Raw genomic sequence first — 19051 nt, 5'->3', positions numbered from 1 at the left:
GAAATAACAATCTAGATTTCCTTTTTTTTTTTTTTTTCAAGTGTGCTAATTTTTTTTGATGCTTAAAACAAAGAAATCGTTTGGTAAAAAAAGGGAAAGGGGGGGGGGGGGGAGAATGAATCCCTTAAAGCTAAACCTTCCAAAATATTAAAGATGCAGAAAAAATGTTTCTTTCAATTTTAACATCAAGCATTTTTTTTCATTGCTTGACTTTGATAAAAGAAATTCTGTGTTTATCGGAAATTTTATGTCATGCTGAGAAAAAGCAGATTTTTCGCATATGTTCATTAAAACAAATTTTAAAAAGATTTTAACTCAAATGGAAGGAAACTTCAGTTATTTAAAAATTACATTTAACAAAAACTCATTCTAAAATTATCTTTTGATCTACTATCGTTTGAAAAAATAATTTAATATGTGAGAAAGATTTAATGTGTTTATCTTAAATATGAAAGATTTCCTCAAACTTTTTTTGCTAGTAAAAAAAGAATTTCAAATGAAAAAAAAAAAAAATAATAATAAATAAACATTCTTTTGAAGCAGCTTCTATTTGTAATAAAAATTTAAAAAGTTAGTTATTTAATATACAATGGGGAATATAATGCATTTCTAATATTTTCCATTTTTATTCCAGAAAGATTATCACTTAATTCTTTAAGTAAGTCTTATGTAAATTTCTGATTTAGACTCTAAATATTTGCTGAATTTCCAGCGATGTAAGCAGGTAGTAAAGAAGAAAAATATAATGAATTAAACAAAACGAGTGTGCTTCCATAAAATTTGCTCTTAATACTCTTTGCATGATATTTTATGAAAATTCAATGCATGTTTAATATTTTTCTTCAACGAAAGAATATCTATGAATTAACTGAGCATTAATATAATAAAATAGTAAATATTATAATATTAAAGAAATAAGATGTGAAAGATTAAGATTCAAAAATTTCTTCTACAGATAATATTAACGTGAGTTAGATAGCGAATAGGGGAAATAAGATTGGGGAGGTACTCAACTCACTTACAAACTATTTTAACCCTTTTTTGTGGTACCTTCGAGGAAATTTCACTATAAATATATATAATATATACAATGCACATTTCTCAATTAAAAAAAAAACATTTTGAATTTTATGATTCTGTTTTTAAGCAAACTTCGTATTTCTTTGTATTTTTTAAAATCTTTTTCTTGTGTTCTAGATAACAATATTGTCAGATGTTTTTTTTTTTTTTATCATTAAAAGTTAGTCTAAAATACGAAAGATATACAAAGAAAAGAAAAGAATTTAATGATAAGCAGCATTTTGTTTTTCTTATATAAATTGAATTTAATCCGAAGTAAAGGATAATTAAAATGAGAAAACGTAACAACCACTCTTGACTTGAAAGAAAAGAATCATTCCTTTATTGGTTATTTTCAATTTATTTCTTAAGTATTTCTTTTTACCCTGAATAATTTCACCAAAGCTCACTATGATCAATGATCGGACATCTAAAACATAAAAAATAAGAGGCTTCCAATCGTGAATAATATTTTGAAGTAAATTATTTTAAAAAATAAGAGTCTCTCAATCGTGAACAATATTTTGAAATAGATAATTTTGAATTAAACTGGAAATCAAAGTACAGAGCAAATGAGATCGTAACTTCAGTAGATTTGAATAAATAATTCTTTACGCTATTTCCTTACAAACATTTTTAATATAACAATATTTATGGCTTGGTGTTCTGCCTGCCCATTGCGAGAAGCATGGTAAAAAAAAATAATTCAAATCTCTTCATAGGGTAAATCTTTGATACTAAGAATTATTTATTTAGTACTCAGATATTTCGTAAGTATTATACAGTTGTGGGAGTTCACTAAAAAAAAGAGTTTTTAAAAATCTAATCAGCTTTTTAATTAAAAAGTTTTTAAAAAGTAAACGTTTTTTTTTCCCCCTTCTAAATTGTTTTAAGGCATATTGTTGCACAAAATTCATTTTTTTTATAATTTAAAAAATTAGCTTTTCAGTTTTTTTAATTGTATTTAAGTAAATTGTAATTTAAACAAAACAAGGTTTCCAGAAAATTTTAATGCGCATTGTATAACAATGTCTATCAATGCTTTGATTACTGATTTTACTATTAATATATTAAGATAATAATAACGTGAATAATAATAACAATTAATTATTATTATTATTATTCACAACTAATTTACCTCTAACTATTACGGTTATTGTTAACATTAAGTGCTGTTCTTTTTAATAATAATTTGTTATTTCCATTGTCCATAAAATATAAACGCTGGTATCAATACAGTGTAAGATACATTTTTAATGTGCACGTTTTAGCTGTTCTGAGATTCAGAGTAAATTTTAAAAATAAAGAAAATTAAACGAATTTTGTCTAAAATTTTATGATGCTGTATTGTTAAAGACTAGAAGCTTGAATCTCTTTAAATTTTTTAGTTATAAATTTAGTATAAGAATCAAAAAATATGTATTGAAATCATACGATTATTATGGCTGAACAATCCACATTTGTATATGTCTTATTTGAGTTTACCTCAGACTTTCTTTTTAATTGTTTCATAGAATTTGGTATTTTTAAAATTTGGATGTTTAAAAAAAGTATTCGATAAAAGGATTTCACATATTTAGAGAAACCTTAAGATAATTTAAAGTAAAGTAGAAATTGGTGGCAAAAGTGAATGGTGTAATTATTACATTGAATAAAAGTATATTTTTTCTATTCTATTTCAGACAACATGAAGACGTAATTAATATTTCTTAAGAAATAAACATATTTAAAATGTCTTATTCCTCTTACTGAATTAGCTTTATTTTTGCTATTTTTTTAAATTTTATTCTGCATTCTTTTTTTTTTTAACAATTCTATCAGAGTTTTCAATAATTGAAATATAGAGGGCTCATAAATAAGAAAACCAGAGATAGATGACACTTGATGGTAAACAATATGTTGACATACTTAGTGAAATTGAAAAATAATCCGAAGTAAAATGGAACTCGGGGAAGAAAATAAATGAGATTGCCCTTGAGATGAATGAAAACAAGACCCTCGGATGCGAAACACAATCACGAGTTTCGGCAGCGAAGGAAAAACCCTTTCTTCTGAATTCCCTTATCTGGGCTTTGTTTTGTTTCTATTTTTCCGTATTAACGTTTCGTGGGTCAAAAGTAATCCCACGGTAGCGAAACTCCGATAATAGTGACCCGGAACAGTCCTTGTGACCTTGAGTGAGACTGGTTCTATTCGCCAGTGTCCAGCCTTGACACATAAGGCCGCGGGTGGTACCCTCAAAAGAGGATGAAGTATACTTTTAAAAGCGAACTTATATGCAAATAACAATAATCATATTTTCGCTCCTGGTACGGGAGCTGTATGGTTAAATGGAAGAAGAGATTAATGAGGAACGTCTAGTTTTGTTTTTCATCTTTTAAGTTTATTTCAATTTCTTCAATAATCAACATTAGGCATACCTGAAGGGGTTGAGAAAGGCTGTACGTTGTTGTGAAGGTCCCTCTTTTACTGACTAGTTTTACCAAAGAAATATGCCATTTTTTATTTGTTGTTTTTTTATTCGAATATTCATGCATTTAATTGTTTTTATTCGAATATACATGCATTTAATTTATTCGAATTTACATTTTTGAAATTTTGTGTTTAAAAATTCTAGACAATAGAGAGTTTTTTTTTATTCTAGACAATATAGAGTTCTTTGTCAAGAATAGTTTACCTACTTAGGCACTTTATCTATTGGATCTGAATTTATTTTTTAAAAACTGAAACAATGATGTTATTACCAATAGATTGGCTATAAAACATGTAAGAAAAGGAAATAAAAATCACATATTCTGGTAACTCAAATGTGAATTTATTACGAAAATTATAAATTAACTTCCTTTGTTTTTTTATATATTAACGATTCTTTTTGTGAATAATATTGTAACTTAGTAAGAACACTTTAATTGTTAATCACCTGCATGCAATTCTTGAGTGTTCATTGCTGTAAGTGATCATGGATCTTCCTAAATTATGAAAGCATAAAACTAGAAAGAGTAAAATAGACCTACGTATTTTTAAAATTGTAAATTTCTGTCATATATTAGACCAAATCTGCGAGTACAATTTGATCACTATCCACTAATCTTTAAAATAACACATGATGTTTTAACTTCACAAACATTTATTAACTTAGAACAACTAATTTTATTATGTGATCCTCTATTACAGTATGGTATTTATGGTAACCTATCCTGTCCTATGATGTAGGATCATATCTTTATTATAGCGGTTAATATGGACGAAACACTCATTTCAATATGTGATCCTGTCCTCTGATGTATGATCACGTATTTATTATAGCGGTTAAATGAGCAAAGCACTCATTTCAATGTGGGATCGATTTCCCAATCAGATATTAAAACTCTTTGCACTTTTTGGGGGAGGGGAATTGGGTAAATAAATAAATAATTACATGAAATATGCGATCCTAATGCTAAAATGGAAAAAATTGGATATTTCCTTCAAAAAAAAAAGAGAGAGAGAGACGAACAATCCAAATATTTATTTTCAACATTTTTCAATCAATGATGAAATATAGCACATAAAACTGCAACAGTTTCGAAGTGTATCAGGCAGTTGAAAGCAAAATACGCCCTATGAGTTTTAAATAGCTATTACACTGATATTCAGGTAGACATAAATATTTATGGATGGGAATTAGTCATTGCTTGAGAAATAAAGCGCATAAGGGCGCAACACTTTCGAAGTACATCAGATAGTTTAGAGGAGAATATGCCCCCTGATTCTTGCATCCTTATTGATATTCGGGTTAGCACAAAGCTTTATAGATGTAAATAAGTCATTAGTTGAGAAAGGGAACGTAATCTTAATCTTGTTAATACAATCAATTCCTTCCCCAAAAATTGATAAGTAGCCAAATATAGCACACCTTCTCTAGAAATACTCGTCTCTTTCACTTTCGCGTGTTTTTCACTTTAGCATCCCGGAACAGTGAAAGCGCCGAATCCGGAACCTGGTTCGGCTTTTTTTTCTATTTTTTCCACCCTTCTTTCACTCTTACCTTTTCTTCCGCCGCAGTTTAATGATGCTCTCAAGCGATTTGCACTCGGGTTCGCTCGGCCACTGTCGTTAAGAAGATTTAAATGTTGCAAGAGAAAAAAAAATATTGAAGTGATCTCGGGTTAAATTAAAATTGTTATGAAAAAATATTCATTAATTACTGATGACTCAGTCATCAGCGGTTAAAGTCTTTGGCGTAACCTACTAGATACACATTAAAACAGAAAGAATTAAAAGAAATAAAAGAAGAAAATTTTACGGATGTTGTGAAGGATTTTTTTCCCCTTCTTCTTCTTATGAGTGGTTTATTTGTTTTTGATGCGATGAAAAATTTGGTTTTACGCAATCACTTTAGATTTTTTACTGTTTTTCAGAATATTTTCTTTGATGCCGGCAATTAATTAGAATTTTTTTCCTAGCGTTTTTCGCTCAGTGTTACTTAAAGATTCATAACTCATGATCTAAAAGCCTGATAATTTATTTTCTAGTAATCTTCTTATGTATCAGATTAAAAGTAAATATTCGCTAATATTTTATTATTAATAGCAGTTAGCGTACAAACTGGTAGGGTTTGATACAGTACAGAAAATGTTTGTAGAAATATTAAAATTTCTACAAATTTTTTTTATAGAAATATTATACGTTTTTGGAAACGTGGATAAAATATTATTCATTTTCGTCTTAGATGCTTGAAGTTTCTTCTTCTCAAAAATAATACCTTGTCTTTAATATCCAAAATCTTATTAAACATTTTAACCACATGGATATTTCTAACTTCTTCCCACATTTCTAATATAGAATAAATTAAATTCGTTATAAAAATTCTTCGAAAAGAGTTGATTTCTGTATTCTAAATATTAAAAGTTTTATACTCTTTGATGAAGGCATTGAAACTGACTTCACGATTGATTATTAAACACAATTATTCGTGTCACTTTACATTTAATAAAAGTGAAGATTCTCTGAATAATTGAACTTTAGTTGCAATATAAAAAAGGTTTTGCTTTCTTGATCGTATTATTTCAACTCATATCATGAATCTTTATCAAGCACAATTATTCTTGTCATTTGGCATTTAATAAAATAATAAAAAAATGGTTGGCAATTCTGTGTTTGTAAGTATACATTTAGACACTTAGGTGACATCATGCATGTGACATCATGATTGTATACTTTAAAAAATTACCGTAGGCATTTAATACCCTAACATGATTATTCAGATAGTTGCTGGTAGATAGAAAAAGATTACGTTTCTTCCTGGAATCACGTCATTTGACGTCCTGGCTGCATTTTAATCCCATAACACCTGACATCTGACATCTTTGTCACACATTAATCCCATAACCCCTGTCAGTTGACGTCACGGTCGAATATTAACCCCATGTGTCCTGTCATTTGATGTCACAGTCGCATATTAATCCCAAAATCTCTGTCACTTGATGTCATGGTCACAAATTAATCCCATGCTTCCCATCATTTAAAGTCGCATATTAATCCCAAGATGTCTTCCACTTGATAAGTAAACTAAATATTATATACACTGCAATGTAATAGCAAAACATTTCTCTTAAAATGCAACATGTGCAATGGGTGTGAAATTTAAACTTGCGTATTGGTTTTAATGAGTATTTTAAAAATTGACTGAATTAAAATTAGCATAATGTTTATTATTATTAAATTTATTATTATTAAAATTAACATTATGTTAATTTAACATAAAATGAACATAATAACATACTGTCACGAATATACAGTTTTGAATGCCAGCTAAGCTGCCACTCAATTTTAGTATAAAAGTAAAAAGCAAAAATTTAATCATTAATTCAGCATCAGTTAAATTATTAAAATCTATAAGAAACATTTCATAGCATCAGCCAATTAATAGGTAAAAACCAAACATTTTTAATATATTTTTATTTAACATGAATGATTTAAAACATAAATTTATGAATTCTTTCCTATAGAAAACACTGAAATATATGCATATATCCCCTATCTTCTCCCAAAAATGCAATTGTTTTCTTTTTTCTTTGCTCTTACAAAGTAAAATACATGCATTTTATGCAAAAAAACGAGCTACGAGAGTCATAAATTGAAGCGACATGACATGCGATAAAAGGTGAATTAGTTTCAAAAAATATTTTATTCTTTCCGGATAGCAAATAAAAATATTCGTTTCTGTCTTCAAGGAATATAAACTTGAATGTATTGGCGAATATATTTGCTTATTTCAATCTCTTTATTCGAGCTTAGAATTATATTCTCAGAATTATTGAAGAAAATAAATAAGCATCTATATGTTCCATAACAACATATTTATATGCAATAAGAAGTTAGGATGTTTGCATTCTAATCTAATTAAGATAATTCTTTAAAATTTAATCGATTTGAAAGTACAAATCTTCGTATAATCGAGAAAAGCTCTGAATAAATTTCATTTAAAGAATAGAAAGCAAATTATTTTTCTGAAATAGGAAATAATTGAAAAAAAACTGATTTAATCGTGGATATTCAAGTCTTATCAAGCTATAATGAAAGTGAATGTTGAATGGGATAACTTGGATTCACCGTATTGATATTAAAAATTCTCACAAGATATAATGATTCAAATGATTCACAGAAACTTGTAAATTATTTAAGCAATTTAGAAATGATTTTTGTAACTTCTGACATTGCAGTAATTTATAAGTTATTAATTTATATAATACATTGTATTTTTAAAAATTATTGTACTAAAAAAATGATAATTTAACGTCATAATATCCGTTCAAAAAATTTCATTAATTTCAGTTATTATTATTCTTTCTTTAGTTGTAATTTTTCATATTTGCAGTAGTTTGATGAAACAAAAATTATAATTTAAGTAAAAAGGACATATCAGAGCAAGATGAAAAATAATTAAAAATAATCTTTGATAAATATTATTTTTAAAATTTATTTATAAGTGAAATTATTTCTTAATAATACATTTTCTTAAGATTCTTTATTGTCTAGTGCATATGCAATTCTATGACAGTTTTGATTTCGTAACCCTAAAGATAAAAATCTGTTTAAGTTATCAATTTCATTTTAAACGCCTTTTCACCACAACCTTTATTATTCTTTTTTCACGAAATGCGATATTAGATTGGCATAGTATGCAACTTCCTATATCATTAGACTGAGCCTTTGATCTTATATTCTACTAATTTTAAATAATAGAAAAACCAATCTAAAGGTTAAATTGTTCTTATAATTATTATTAAAGAGCTAAAGATTTTTATTCCATGTTAAAGTTCTTCATAATTTCAGTCCAATCGTTTTCTGCATATAAAGGATTTGCCAAATTTTTCTCTACAAAAATTTCATGCGTGATTTCAATTCCTTTAGCATTGTTAAACATTGAGGATTTGAACATATGAATTGGAAAATCAATAATTTATTCAATTTCATTAAGAACTATAAAATACTGAAAACAACTATTTCAAATTTATAAAGGATTGAGCCTTCATTTATATCAGTAGAAATATTTTATAATCCGAGACAACGCAACAATTATTTAAAAATGCTTACACATTTTTAATTTGTTTCATAAACATAATTATTTTTATCGTTTGAAAATAAATCATTTCAAATTAGAATTAAAGAATAAATTCGATCGTCTCTATGTCATAAAATTAGGAATTTATCTTCTATTTCTTTAACAATGTAAAATATTAAACCATTAAGTAAACCACGTTCCCTTTATCATCAGTACATTAAAATACCTTCCTATATGTAATATATTTCGAAATCTGTATTAATTAATGCTATGTCAACAAACTCAAATTAATCATCATCCTGGTTACAAGACCACAACCACAAGATTAACTGGGGTGAAGGTTATTCGAAATTTGATGGCTTATATAGATGAAATGATAAAGTTGAGATGCCATGAACTGTATGCATATTCCACATAATAAGATGATTTAGTTATAATAGTATGGGATCTTATGAATTTCTTAATATTTTGACATAAAGGAAATTTCAAACAGTTAAAGAATTTGGGAAGACTACTTTAAAAAATAATTCATATTCTTTATATGTAAGACAATTAGTTATGTCATCAAGTATAACATACCCTCAAACTTCCTCCCAGTTCTTCACAATATGTTTTGGTAGAGCCCCCAGCTTGCACAAGAGAAACTTCACTAATTTTTGCCATTTCATCTCGCCTTTTCGACAAACATAGGTGACTAATTAGAATTATCTATTTTTTTATAGAACAAAAATTATATTTTCTTCCATTGTGATAAAATGTATGGAAGATTGCCGTCACAACTAAATTTATACTTTGAAAATCCTTTGCGAACAGCTGGTCGCCGAAGACGACGAGTTAATACTGAAATATCACAAACCTTGCAAAAGTTGGGATTTTTACAAATAATGTATTTCCTTCTTTTAAAATCATTAGTAAATAAGATTTATCTTTGTTCCAACTGATAGTGAGGTTACCTATATTTTTCAGCTCTTTAAGAATTAATCCTCGTGTTGTTTTTTTAAAAAAAAGAGGAATAAAACTCTCAACTGGGAGATGAAAGATACCTCAGATTAGATACATGGAAATTAAATTCAATCAGCATACCCATGGAACTAGTATGCTGAAAGATGAATAGAAGTCTACAAGTATAGAATACATGTAAACGGTTAAGAAATTTCGAAGAAATGAGAATGAAAACGCATGTTCTTACACTTCTTTTTTCTTAAAAATTCACTGAAATTATCAATTATAAAGCGATTTTCATGTTTTTTTTTCAAACCATGACCATGAAATCCGCGACTGCTTTCAGCTCTAATCCTGAAGACAAAAAAAAGTTTTTAAAATGCATTCTATTCTTTTATACATTCGATACGGAACTTTCATTTCCTCGAAAATGAACTAAACCAACATTACCTTCAAAAATCCTGATCTTCAAATAACATAGCTGATATACCCTAAATAGATAAAGCTGGAATAATTAGACTTTAATAAACGTAGGAAAACTAGAAAACTGGGCAAATCAGAAATTAAGGTGATAATATATTTTAATTTAAACAATGATATATATTATGTATATGTTTAAAACATATATAATAATATATATAACATATATTATTATAATATAAACAAACAAACATTAATATAATATATATAAACAATGACATATACATAATATATATCATTGTTTAAATTAAAATATATTATCACCTTAATTTCTGATTTGCCCAGTTTTCTAGTTTTCCTACGTTTATTAAAGTCTAATTACTCCAGCTTCACCTATTATATTATGCATATATATATTTATATATGTAATTAATTACTTAATTAGTTTAACTAAGCCAAATTTATTTTAAATTATTCAGTATTTCTATAAAAATGGATAAATGAATTGTGAAAATACCAGTTTTATTCTAAACCAGCATTTTCTGGGAAATTGTTCGATTTGGAAATATCTTTCGATTTCTAAGATATGTAGTATTTATTTTGCAAAGGAGTCCCTCAGCAATTCCTAAAATAAATATTAAAATATCATTACAAGTGGACATGAGAAATAATTCTGTTTTCATATCGACTAAAATATACAATGCAAGAAAAAATGCAATACCCTTTGGTAACGTTTCTTATTCAGAGATATAAAAAAAGACATAAAGTCCAGATTTCAGCCACGTTCAAGTCTTTGCACACAGCATATAAAAGTCCACATCCTGCTTTTTGATTCTCAGTTTTCGAGAGGCGAATTCCTTCACAATCTGATACTGGAATGTCATATTTGTTTGCGAAGTAAATACATCACTACAGATCTACACGCGTTTTTTTTTCTCTTCAAGTATGTAAATAGGAAATAGTGTACATCGACTTGCATGTTGCGTTTGCATTTCTTTTTGAAGTCCAATGGTGTACAGTTTTTCGTATGAATGAAATTAAAATTGAAAGAAATACATATTCAACTAAAACTAACTTGAAAAATTCATTCACTAAGAATGTTTAACTTTTATTTATTTACTATCTCCTTCAAATGTTTCATTTCTGAAGACCTGTATATCTTCAAGCATGTATATAAATTTTTTTCAAGTACATGTTTTCCATGATAATAGTAATAAATAAACTTTCAAAATATCATAGGCTCGTAATTTGAATGCTTCAAGATTTAATTAAGGTTGCATTTGAACAATACTTTCTCAAAGATTTTATAATCTTACCATTAATGATTCTTTCTAAAAATAATTTTGCTCAAATATTTTAACCATTAAACTTTCTTTAATCCATCTTATAACTAACTAAATCGGAATTTATCGATTACTCATCGTTACTTTTAAAAATTAAAATGTATTGGGAATATGTGATATAGTTTGAATTAACTAGAGACCTGAAATTAATTTTCTTGATTGAAATTAAATATTTACTTTTTTTTCACTGTGCCACGCTTCATTTTTAGCTTGCTAGAATATTATTCAAATTTTTCAAAATCTATTCTTCAATTATTAAGAAATTCTCACTTAAATGTTTCTTTTAAAAAAGTATTTCCATCTCCTCATTTTTTTTAATTTTTAATAAATTTTGCTGAATCACTATGCGTATTTATAAATATACCATATAAACAATGAATTTTAGAAATTCACTTCTGAAATATTATTCTTTATTGAATTCAGAAGAATGGTGGCAAATAAGAAATCTAAAAAATAAAAAATAAAAAAAATGTCTAAATAAATTTTGAAATGAAATTTACGGAAATAATGTATTGATTTTTTTCACTATAAAGTGATTGATAGACAAGTAGGTTATATTGATTAAACTATTTTCATGACCAATCAAAAATACGGCAGGAATTCGAGTTATAGGAACTATAGGAACAAATAATGATTGGTTCAGCCCAGACCGTGTAATGCACCAACCATGGGTGGAATAAACATAAGACTAATGTTCGGCCATCCTTTGAAAATTTGATAATATGTTACGCCCTTGAATTCTTTCATGAACAGGTTTTCTTTCTTTGTATGTCTGAAACAGTCAGACAGTCACCTACAGTATGTAAAAACAACTGTATGGTATTTATTTAATTTACTCTATTGCTGACAGTATTATTATATTTATTTGAGATATCCTTGCCTATTTTACCAAATGCTGGTTTGTATACGATATTCTGGGGTTACTAAATTTTGCTGATTGTGATTTCCTTCAAATATTTGGTTTTCTTTAGTTTGTGAGCTTACGAAATTTAATGGGAATAAGCAGTTTGGGTAAGTATGTTTGCCAAAAGTCGAAAGAGTTAAACAGTTATTAGCCCAGTTATTTTTAGAGCAAATTCCTTTAAATTATACATTTTTTTTTACATATATATCAATATGAAAGGAACACGTGTTTTTTTTTTTTATGTCCCGTGATTGAATACCCGTATATTATTTTTCTTCCATAAATGAATACTCAATATTGTGTCACAATAAGATGTCAGAATTATATACTAATAAATTAGTTTTTAAAAATAAAATTTTATTTAATTATTGATCGCCTCTACATATCCATACTGATCAAGAATTACCTTCAATAAAGATTCAAAGCTGAAAAAAATGTTATCCTTTTGAAATACTTTCGGATTGGAAATGACTAATAGCCATTCATTTCTTCATTGCGTATATTTATCAGTATATAATAAAGCTATCGTATTTTACTAAATTAAATAACACCGGACGAATTTTTTTGTAATAAATATCTGTAAAATACATTCCAAATTATTCATTTTTCAAGTATATCTTAATGATTTGATGTACTATATAAAAAGTCAAATACCATAAGAATTTTTTTTCCATTATCAAGTGACGTACACAGTATATCTAGAATCCAACTCATTTTGAAAGCCATACTTTAGTTCTCAAAATGTGTTGGTCGTAATCTACTAATTTTTTGTTAGAACAATGTTGAAAACTTCAAATTCTGCACAAAATGATCTACAATCAAATCTTTGCTTCTCAACATATATAACCAAAACAAAAGCAGCAGAATTGTCAATAGAATGCAACCTATTTTAAGCTAGGAATCACCGGTATCGATTTTTTCCTTCGTTGTCTAATATTTCTTCTTTCCTTTATAAGGAGAACAACTCAAACGAAAAGAAAACGTCTAGTAACTTCTTCCAGCTTTATCTTTACTTTACATGAGACTGAAACAGAATAAAATCAAAAATTCCCTTACAGTTCCTATAAACTAGCAGGTTCAAACAAAAATTGTTCAAATTCCACAGAAAGACAAAAAATGTTAACAATGTTGTAAGATTTTGAATAATTTTCATTATATTCATTTTCAATGCAAAATACTGTATTGAAGATCACCCGCAAGTTGAAAAAATAATTTGAGGCAAAAACAATTTTAAAAATGTTTGGATAAAGGTATTAAATAACTGATAATCACTGGTCAGCATTTATCACGGCATTTTTCGGCATCTTAATCGCGACATCAAATTCCTTTCAAAATCTCTACCAGATGGCACCACCACTATGAGATCAAAATTTAATTCAATTAATGGTTGATTGATAACCAAGTCAAGAAGTATTAAAATATTTCTCGTTGAAAAGGACAAACGTACAAGATTTTAAAAATTCTTGCACACCAAGAGTTGAGTAAAAAATCTCTTATGAAACTACTGTCTTTACAAATAAATAAAAAACAAAAAAGAAAGTTTTTAAAATTTCAACACTAACCGAAGCAATCTTTACTTTTTTGGAATAAATCCTCAGAAAAAGCAACAGTCCATTGAGTCGATTGAATATTAATACCCTTGCAGATAATTATCACCAATATTTTTTTTATGAATTACTGATAACAGTTTAGAAGATAAATATTTATTTCAGGAAAAAAAAAATGTTCATTTTATTTAAATAATGAAATAATTATAATTTATCAATTTAGTATTTACTATTATAAGTAAAATTTAGACATAAATATTAAAAATTTATTCTCTCTAAATGATGGCAAACCGATCCACTGTTAGATTGGACTAAGATTTCAGAAAGCCTTAAAATAGCAGCTTTTCGATTGGATTTAATTAATATCTGATATTTCAGACTCAGAAAAATTTGTATTAGTTTATTAACTCTCTCATTAGCGAGGACTTTTTTTTGTGTATGTGTAATTCTTTCGATTAAAGATTTAAATGCCTTGCGAAAGAGTTCAGAATCTAGTTCTCATACATAGATCACAAAGAGTGATTATCCTTTTATAATAAAGACCGACATAAAATGCATGCATTATGACCGATTACCGATTGCAGGAAGTAATAGAATTACACACACATTAAATAATTGTGCTAACAATAACCCGGAAGAAATTAGAGACAAAGACAATAAGACAAAATGGATCGTTAAAAATATATATAATTACTTTTCTAAGCAGCCATTATTGATATTCCGTAAAAATCTTTTTAGAAATAATAATTTTAAAAAACTGAGCTAAAAATGCGGGAGAAAAGAAATATAATATATGCATTTTTATGTTATTGCTAATTCATCAAATATCAGCAATAATATAAAAATGCAATTCTCTCATGTAATTTTTTAAAAAAAGCATTTATTTGGTTAGGTCATAATCATTCTTGAAAAGTTTGAGTACTTAATAAAATAGTCACTGACATGTTATGTTCGTGAAAAATTTTCAATAAAAACAATAGTGAAGAAAATTACACACACACGCACACACACACGCACACACACACACACACACACACACACACACACACACACACACACACACACACACACACACACACACACACACACACACACATATATATATATATATATATATATATGCATAGTAGTATTTGAAAATAGAAAACTAAAAATAAAAAACATATTTATTCAAAAAAAATGTTAAAAACGTTAAAAATGGAAAAAAAAAAAAAAAAAATGTTTCAAAATGTTAAAAATGAATTCTTGTGACGCTTTGATAAAGACTAACGTTCTATTAAATTAACAAATTAATAACATTCAAAATTAAACAAATGAACATTAATTATTAAATAATCAACACCTGAGCAAGAGTAAAAAATTAAATTAAAAACATTTAAACCATACATACCGGAATATAAATTCCACCCCACGGAAACACTGTGGCCTTGTAAGGTAAACATAACAAGTAAGCTGTGATCAACTCTTCCTCTAAGAATAAGATACAAACATCTAACTTTCTCTACACTTCAAACGCTTATGCACCTGTTGGAAGTTTCACCCAAATAAGCCCACTTCGTTTTTTCATTATTGTTTAGTTCTTGAAGTGCCCACGTGTGTTCCTAAATGAGGTGGACTGCACGCGCGCCGTTGGTGGATTTTCCCCCTCCTTCCCCCTCTAAGTTTTACTATCCCCGATTTACCCAATCCGAACAGTACATACAAAATTTACCATTCCCCCACCTAACCATTATTCGTGTATCGTTTCACGTTCTTCTTTTGGTTCTTTTTACTTGGCGGTGAATTCAAATTTGGCGACGGTTTGTTAGTTTCGATTTACACTATTCTGGCGTGCGTGTTGGGTCGTGGAGGTCGTTATGGGCGTGTGGGTAAGGTGGTCATTAATTAGAGTGAATAAGGCTCTTCTTTCTGCGAAGAAACTAGTTGAGCTTTGAAACTAACACTGGATTGATTGTCATGTGAAATCTTTTGAAAAGTTTCTACAAAGGCTTTGTTTACTAGAGAAGATCTTCCCTAATTGGATAACATTTCTTATTTTTGTACTGCTTCGTATCATTAATGAACACTATGGGGTTTTCTCAAGAATATTTATCATCTAATTATTATTTTTAAGGGAATTCCTTCATTTTGGAAGACAATGTCTTATCATTAATCTCTTTAAATGTATTTGATAAGTTCCAAATGATAAAATATATCTCAAATCTGAATATATATATATATATATATATATATATATATATATATATATATATATATATATATATATATATATATATATATATATATATAAATTTGACTAGCACTAGAAGTTTTCAAATAAATATTGTACATTTTTTTTTTTTTTTTTTTTTTTTTGCAAAAAAACTTAAAAGAAAAAAAACCTGAAATGGGTACTATTTCTATCCATAGAAGGTGCTTCCTTCTGTTTATATTCACGATGTCAATTAGAAATCAGTTTGAGAAGTCCTTGTCTTTCAAAGACCATAAAGTGCCAATCCGTGAAAAGAAAAAAAATAGTTTTGGCTCATTCTGTATATAGAAATGGCATAATCTCGCTTCATTATATGCTATTTTTGTGTGATTTTCTATCGGAATTACCGACGATTAGTTACTTTATTAAATAAAACTTTACAAAATTGATAGAAATTTCAATGAATAAACATTTTTAATTAAAAAATCTCGTTTTCTTTCTTTCTTTTCTTTTTTTTGTAAAGTTTTTTTTCTGAGAAAAAAATTAGAATTTAAATGATCATAGAAAGAACCATCAAAGAAAACAAACAATATGCATTGCATACAATCTTAAATAATTCTTGTAAATTTCAGAAATAATTTTTCGAGAAATTAAAAGAAGAAAATTGTAAGAATATTATGCTATACCAGATAAAAATTGAGGCGATACATGGAAAAATGTATTAATATTTTAAAACACGCAATACACAGTTTTAAAGAGAAGAATCGTTAAATATCTGACGAACTTCAAATTAAATCATCGCTTAGTTTTATGATAAATGGGCCGACTAATTAAATCACTTCAACTATAGATTTTTGTACAAGAATCGTTATTTCTGGACCCATTATAAAATATTAACTGGGATATGCCTCCTAAAAATAGCTGCGTTGTCAGGTTGATAAATTTTTCAGGGAAATATGTTAACCGATTTGGATAAAATATTTACTATAAATCGCTTAACTATATAAAATTTAATTGCTGGGAAATTAATAGCCTTTTATTTTATTAATCTAATGAATCGACTGCCACATGAGATGAATACTTAAGCTTAGATACTTAACCTATAATTCTCGGGGGATCAGCTAAATGATAAATTTTAAATATATGATCATAGAGAAAATTTATGAAAAATTTAATGTTGAGAAGGTGTTTTATGTTGAGAAGGTGTTTAGGTGTGAGAAGGTGTTTAGTAAAAATTCCTTAAAATTCAGGTATTGTATAAAAACTCAAAAATAGAACCTAATATAACGAAATCCTGTGAAGTAGCTAATCTGAAAGAATACCTGGCAAACTTTAAAGAATTATAAATGTTTGAGAGCATTATGCTGTAACAACAGAACAATTTTTTAATTAATTTACCCTCATAAATATTTATCTACCCTTAATCTCAAGTTTATATGCCTTATAAGATAGATATCAAAGTCTCTGGAGAGGTATCTGCTAACGTTTGCACAGTTATTGCACGTATAAAAAGTTATCTACTCTTAATCTCAAATTTATACATTATAAGGTAGATACCAATATGTTTATCAAACTTGTATGCATAGAAGGTATCTTTATTCAATTATTCCTCAAGCGCGTTGAATAGCAAGTTTGGATTTTTTGGATTAGTTCGATAATATCCAAAAAATATCAGAAATAATTTCAAAGTCTTTGGAAAAGTATTTTCTAAAGGGTTTATAGTTAATGCGCGCATAAAAATTTATCTACCCTTAATCTCAAACTTATACGTTATAATGTAGATAGCAATGTATGTATATCAAACTTATATACTTAGAAGGTACCTTTATCCAATTATTTCTCACACGCGTTGAGAGAGTAAGTTTGGATTTTATTTTAATAATATCCAAAAAATATCAGAAATAATTTTAAAATTTCTGGAAAGATATCTGCATAGTTAGTTTCCGAAAAGTATTCGCCTAACAAAACACTCTTTGTAATAAGACAGTCTTGTGCAAGATGCGTGGAATTCTTTTGGAAACGGAGTTCATTAAAGCTTTCCAAACAGAAAGTTCGCAGATGACAAACACTTCTTCTACTAGTTGACAAGTCCCGTCAAGTGACGGAGGGGAAATCCAGAAATATGTCAGGCGAAGAATTGTAGTAATCTTTTCTTGACAGAGCTGAAGAAATAAGTTTTCTTATGTTAGAAACAGTTGGTAAAAGAGGGCACCCTGTGCTGAACTACAAACAAAGTAAACAGCTAGACTATTGATAATTTTTATTTTAATTTTAGAACATGCATGTGCATGAAATATAAAGAAACATATTTCTATCATAAAATTCAGATTTATTCCATAAATATTCCCTATTTTACACATCGCTGAGTGTGTAAAAATTGTGAAATTATGTCTGTCTGCGTGCGAATATAACAACTCAGAAATGTTACAAACTATGTTAATGGAATTTGGTACGCGACCTGTTGTTTTCACGCATCCCAAGAAGAGTAGAGCTTCATAGAAAATTGTGCAACACGAAGAAGTCCAATACTTACAATTGATCTTCAATAAAATCCTACCTGGAGAGGCCCGAACAAATAAGAATGTGATCTGGTGAATTCCCTTCAGTAAAACATTTAGGCAGACTTCAAAGTTCTTATAACCCTCAGAATATTTCATAATTTTAAGGTATTCACTGAGAAAGCGAGCAAGAAAGTCTGATCCTGATCAAGAGTCTTACAACAATCAAGAGTCAGAGCCTTGGACGACTACTCTTATACCAGTGAACCTTTGTTATATTGTTTAGTATGTGACCTTTATCAGACAGATTAGGTCGATTTGTATGAAATTTTGAAGGGATATTTCAGAAAATCTTCCTATTCTTCCATTAGCATTTTAAGATGATTTTATAAAATCAAGAAACAAGATGGATGAAATTTGGTTTTAATTTTGTTTTCAAAATTTAGTTTTAAGTAATTTTTAGCATAAAAAACTGTCATCTATCATAGCTTGAGTTCTATAGATCAGTGGAAGAGGTAAAATATACGGCGAAGTTAAACGGGGTACACAATTGAAGTATACAAAGAAGACAAGGAAATAAGACTTCCGCATGTCTATTACT

General features: G+C 27.8%; 1 protein-coding gene across 1 annotated transcript in view; it reads right to left on the bottom strand.

The window, feature by feature from the left end:
• The window catches only part of LOC129966994 (uncharacterized), an 86980-nt gene extending 71691 nt beyond the window's left edge, over positions 1-15289 (bottom strand). Inside the window, exon 1 of the mRNA XM_056081618.1 lies at positions 15152-15289. Within this exon, the coding sequence (XP_055937593.1) occupies positions 15152-15203 (52 nt within the window). The 5' untranslated portion in view covers positions 15204-15289. The remainder of the gene's footprint in view (positions 1-15151) is intronic.
• Positions 15290-19051: the final 3762 nt, after the last annotated feature.

This window comes from Argiope bruennichi, chromosome 4 (assembly GCF_947563725.1).
Source record: "Argiope bruennichi chromosome 4, qqArgBrue1.1, whole genome shotgun sequence".
Taxonomy (NCBI): Eukaryota; Metazoa; Arthropoda; class Arachnida; order Araneae; family Araneidae; genus Argiope; species Argiope bruennichi.
The sequence above is the reverse complement of the archived record's forward strand: the minus strand, read 5'-3'. Positions and strand labels throughout refer to the sequence as shown.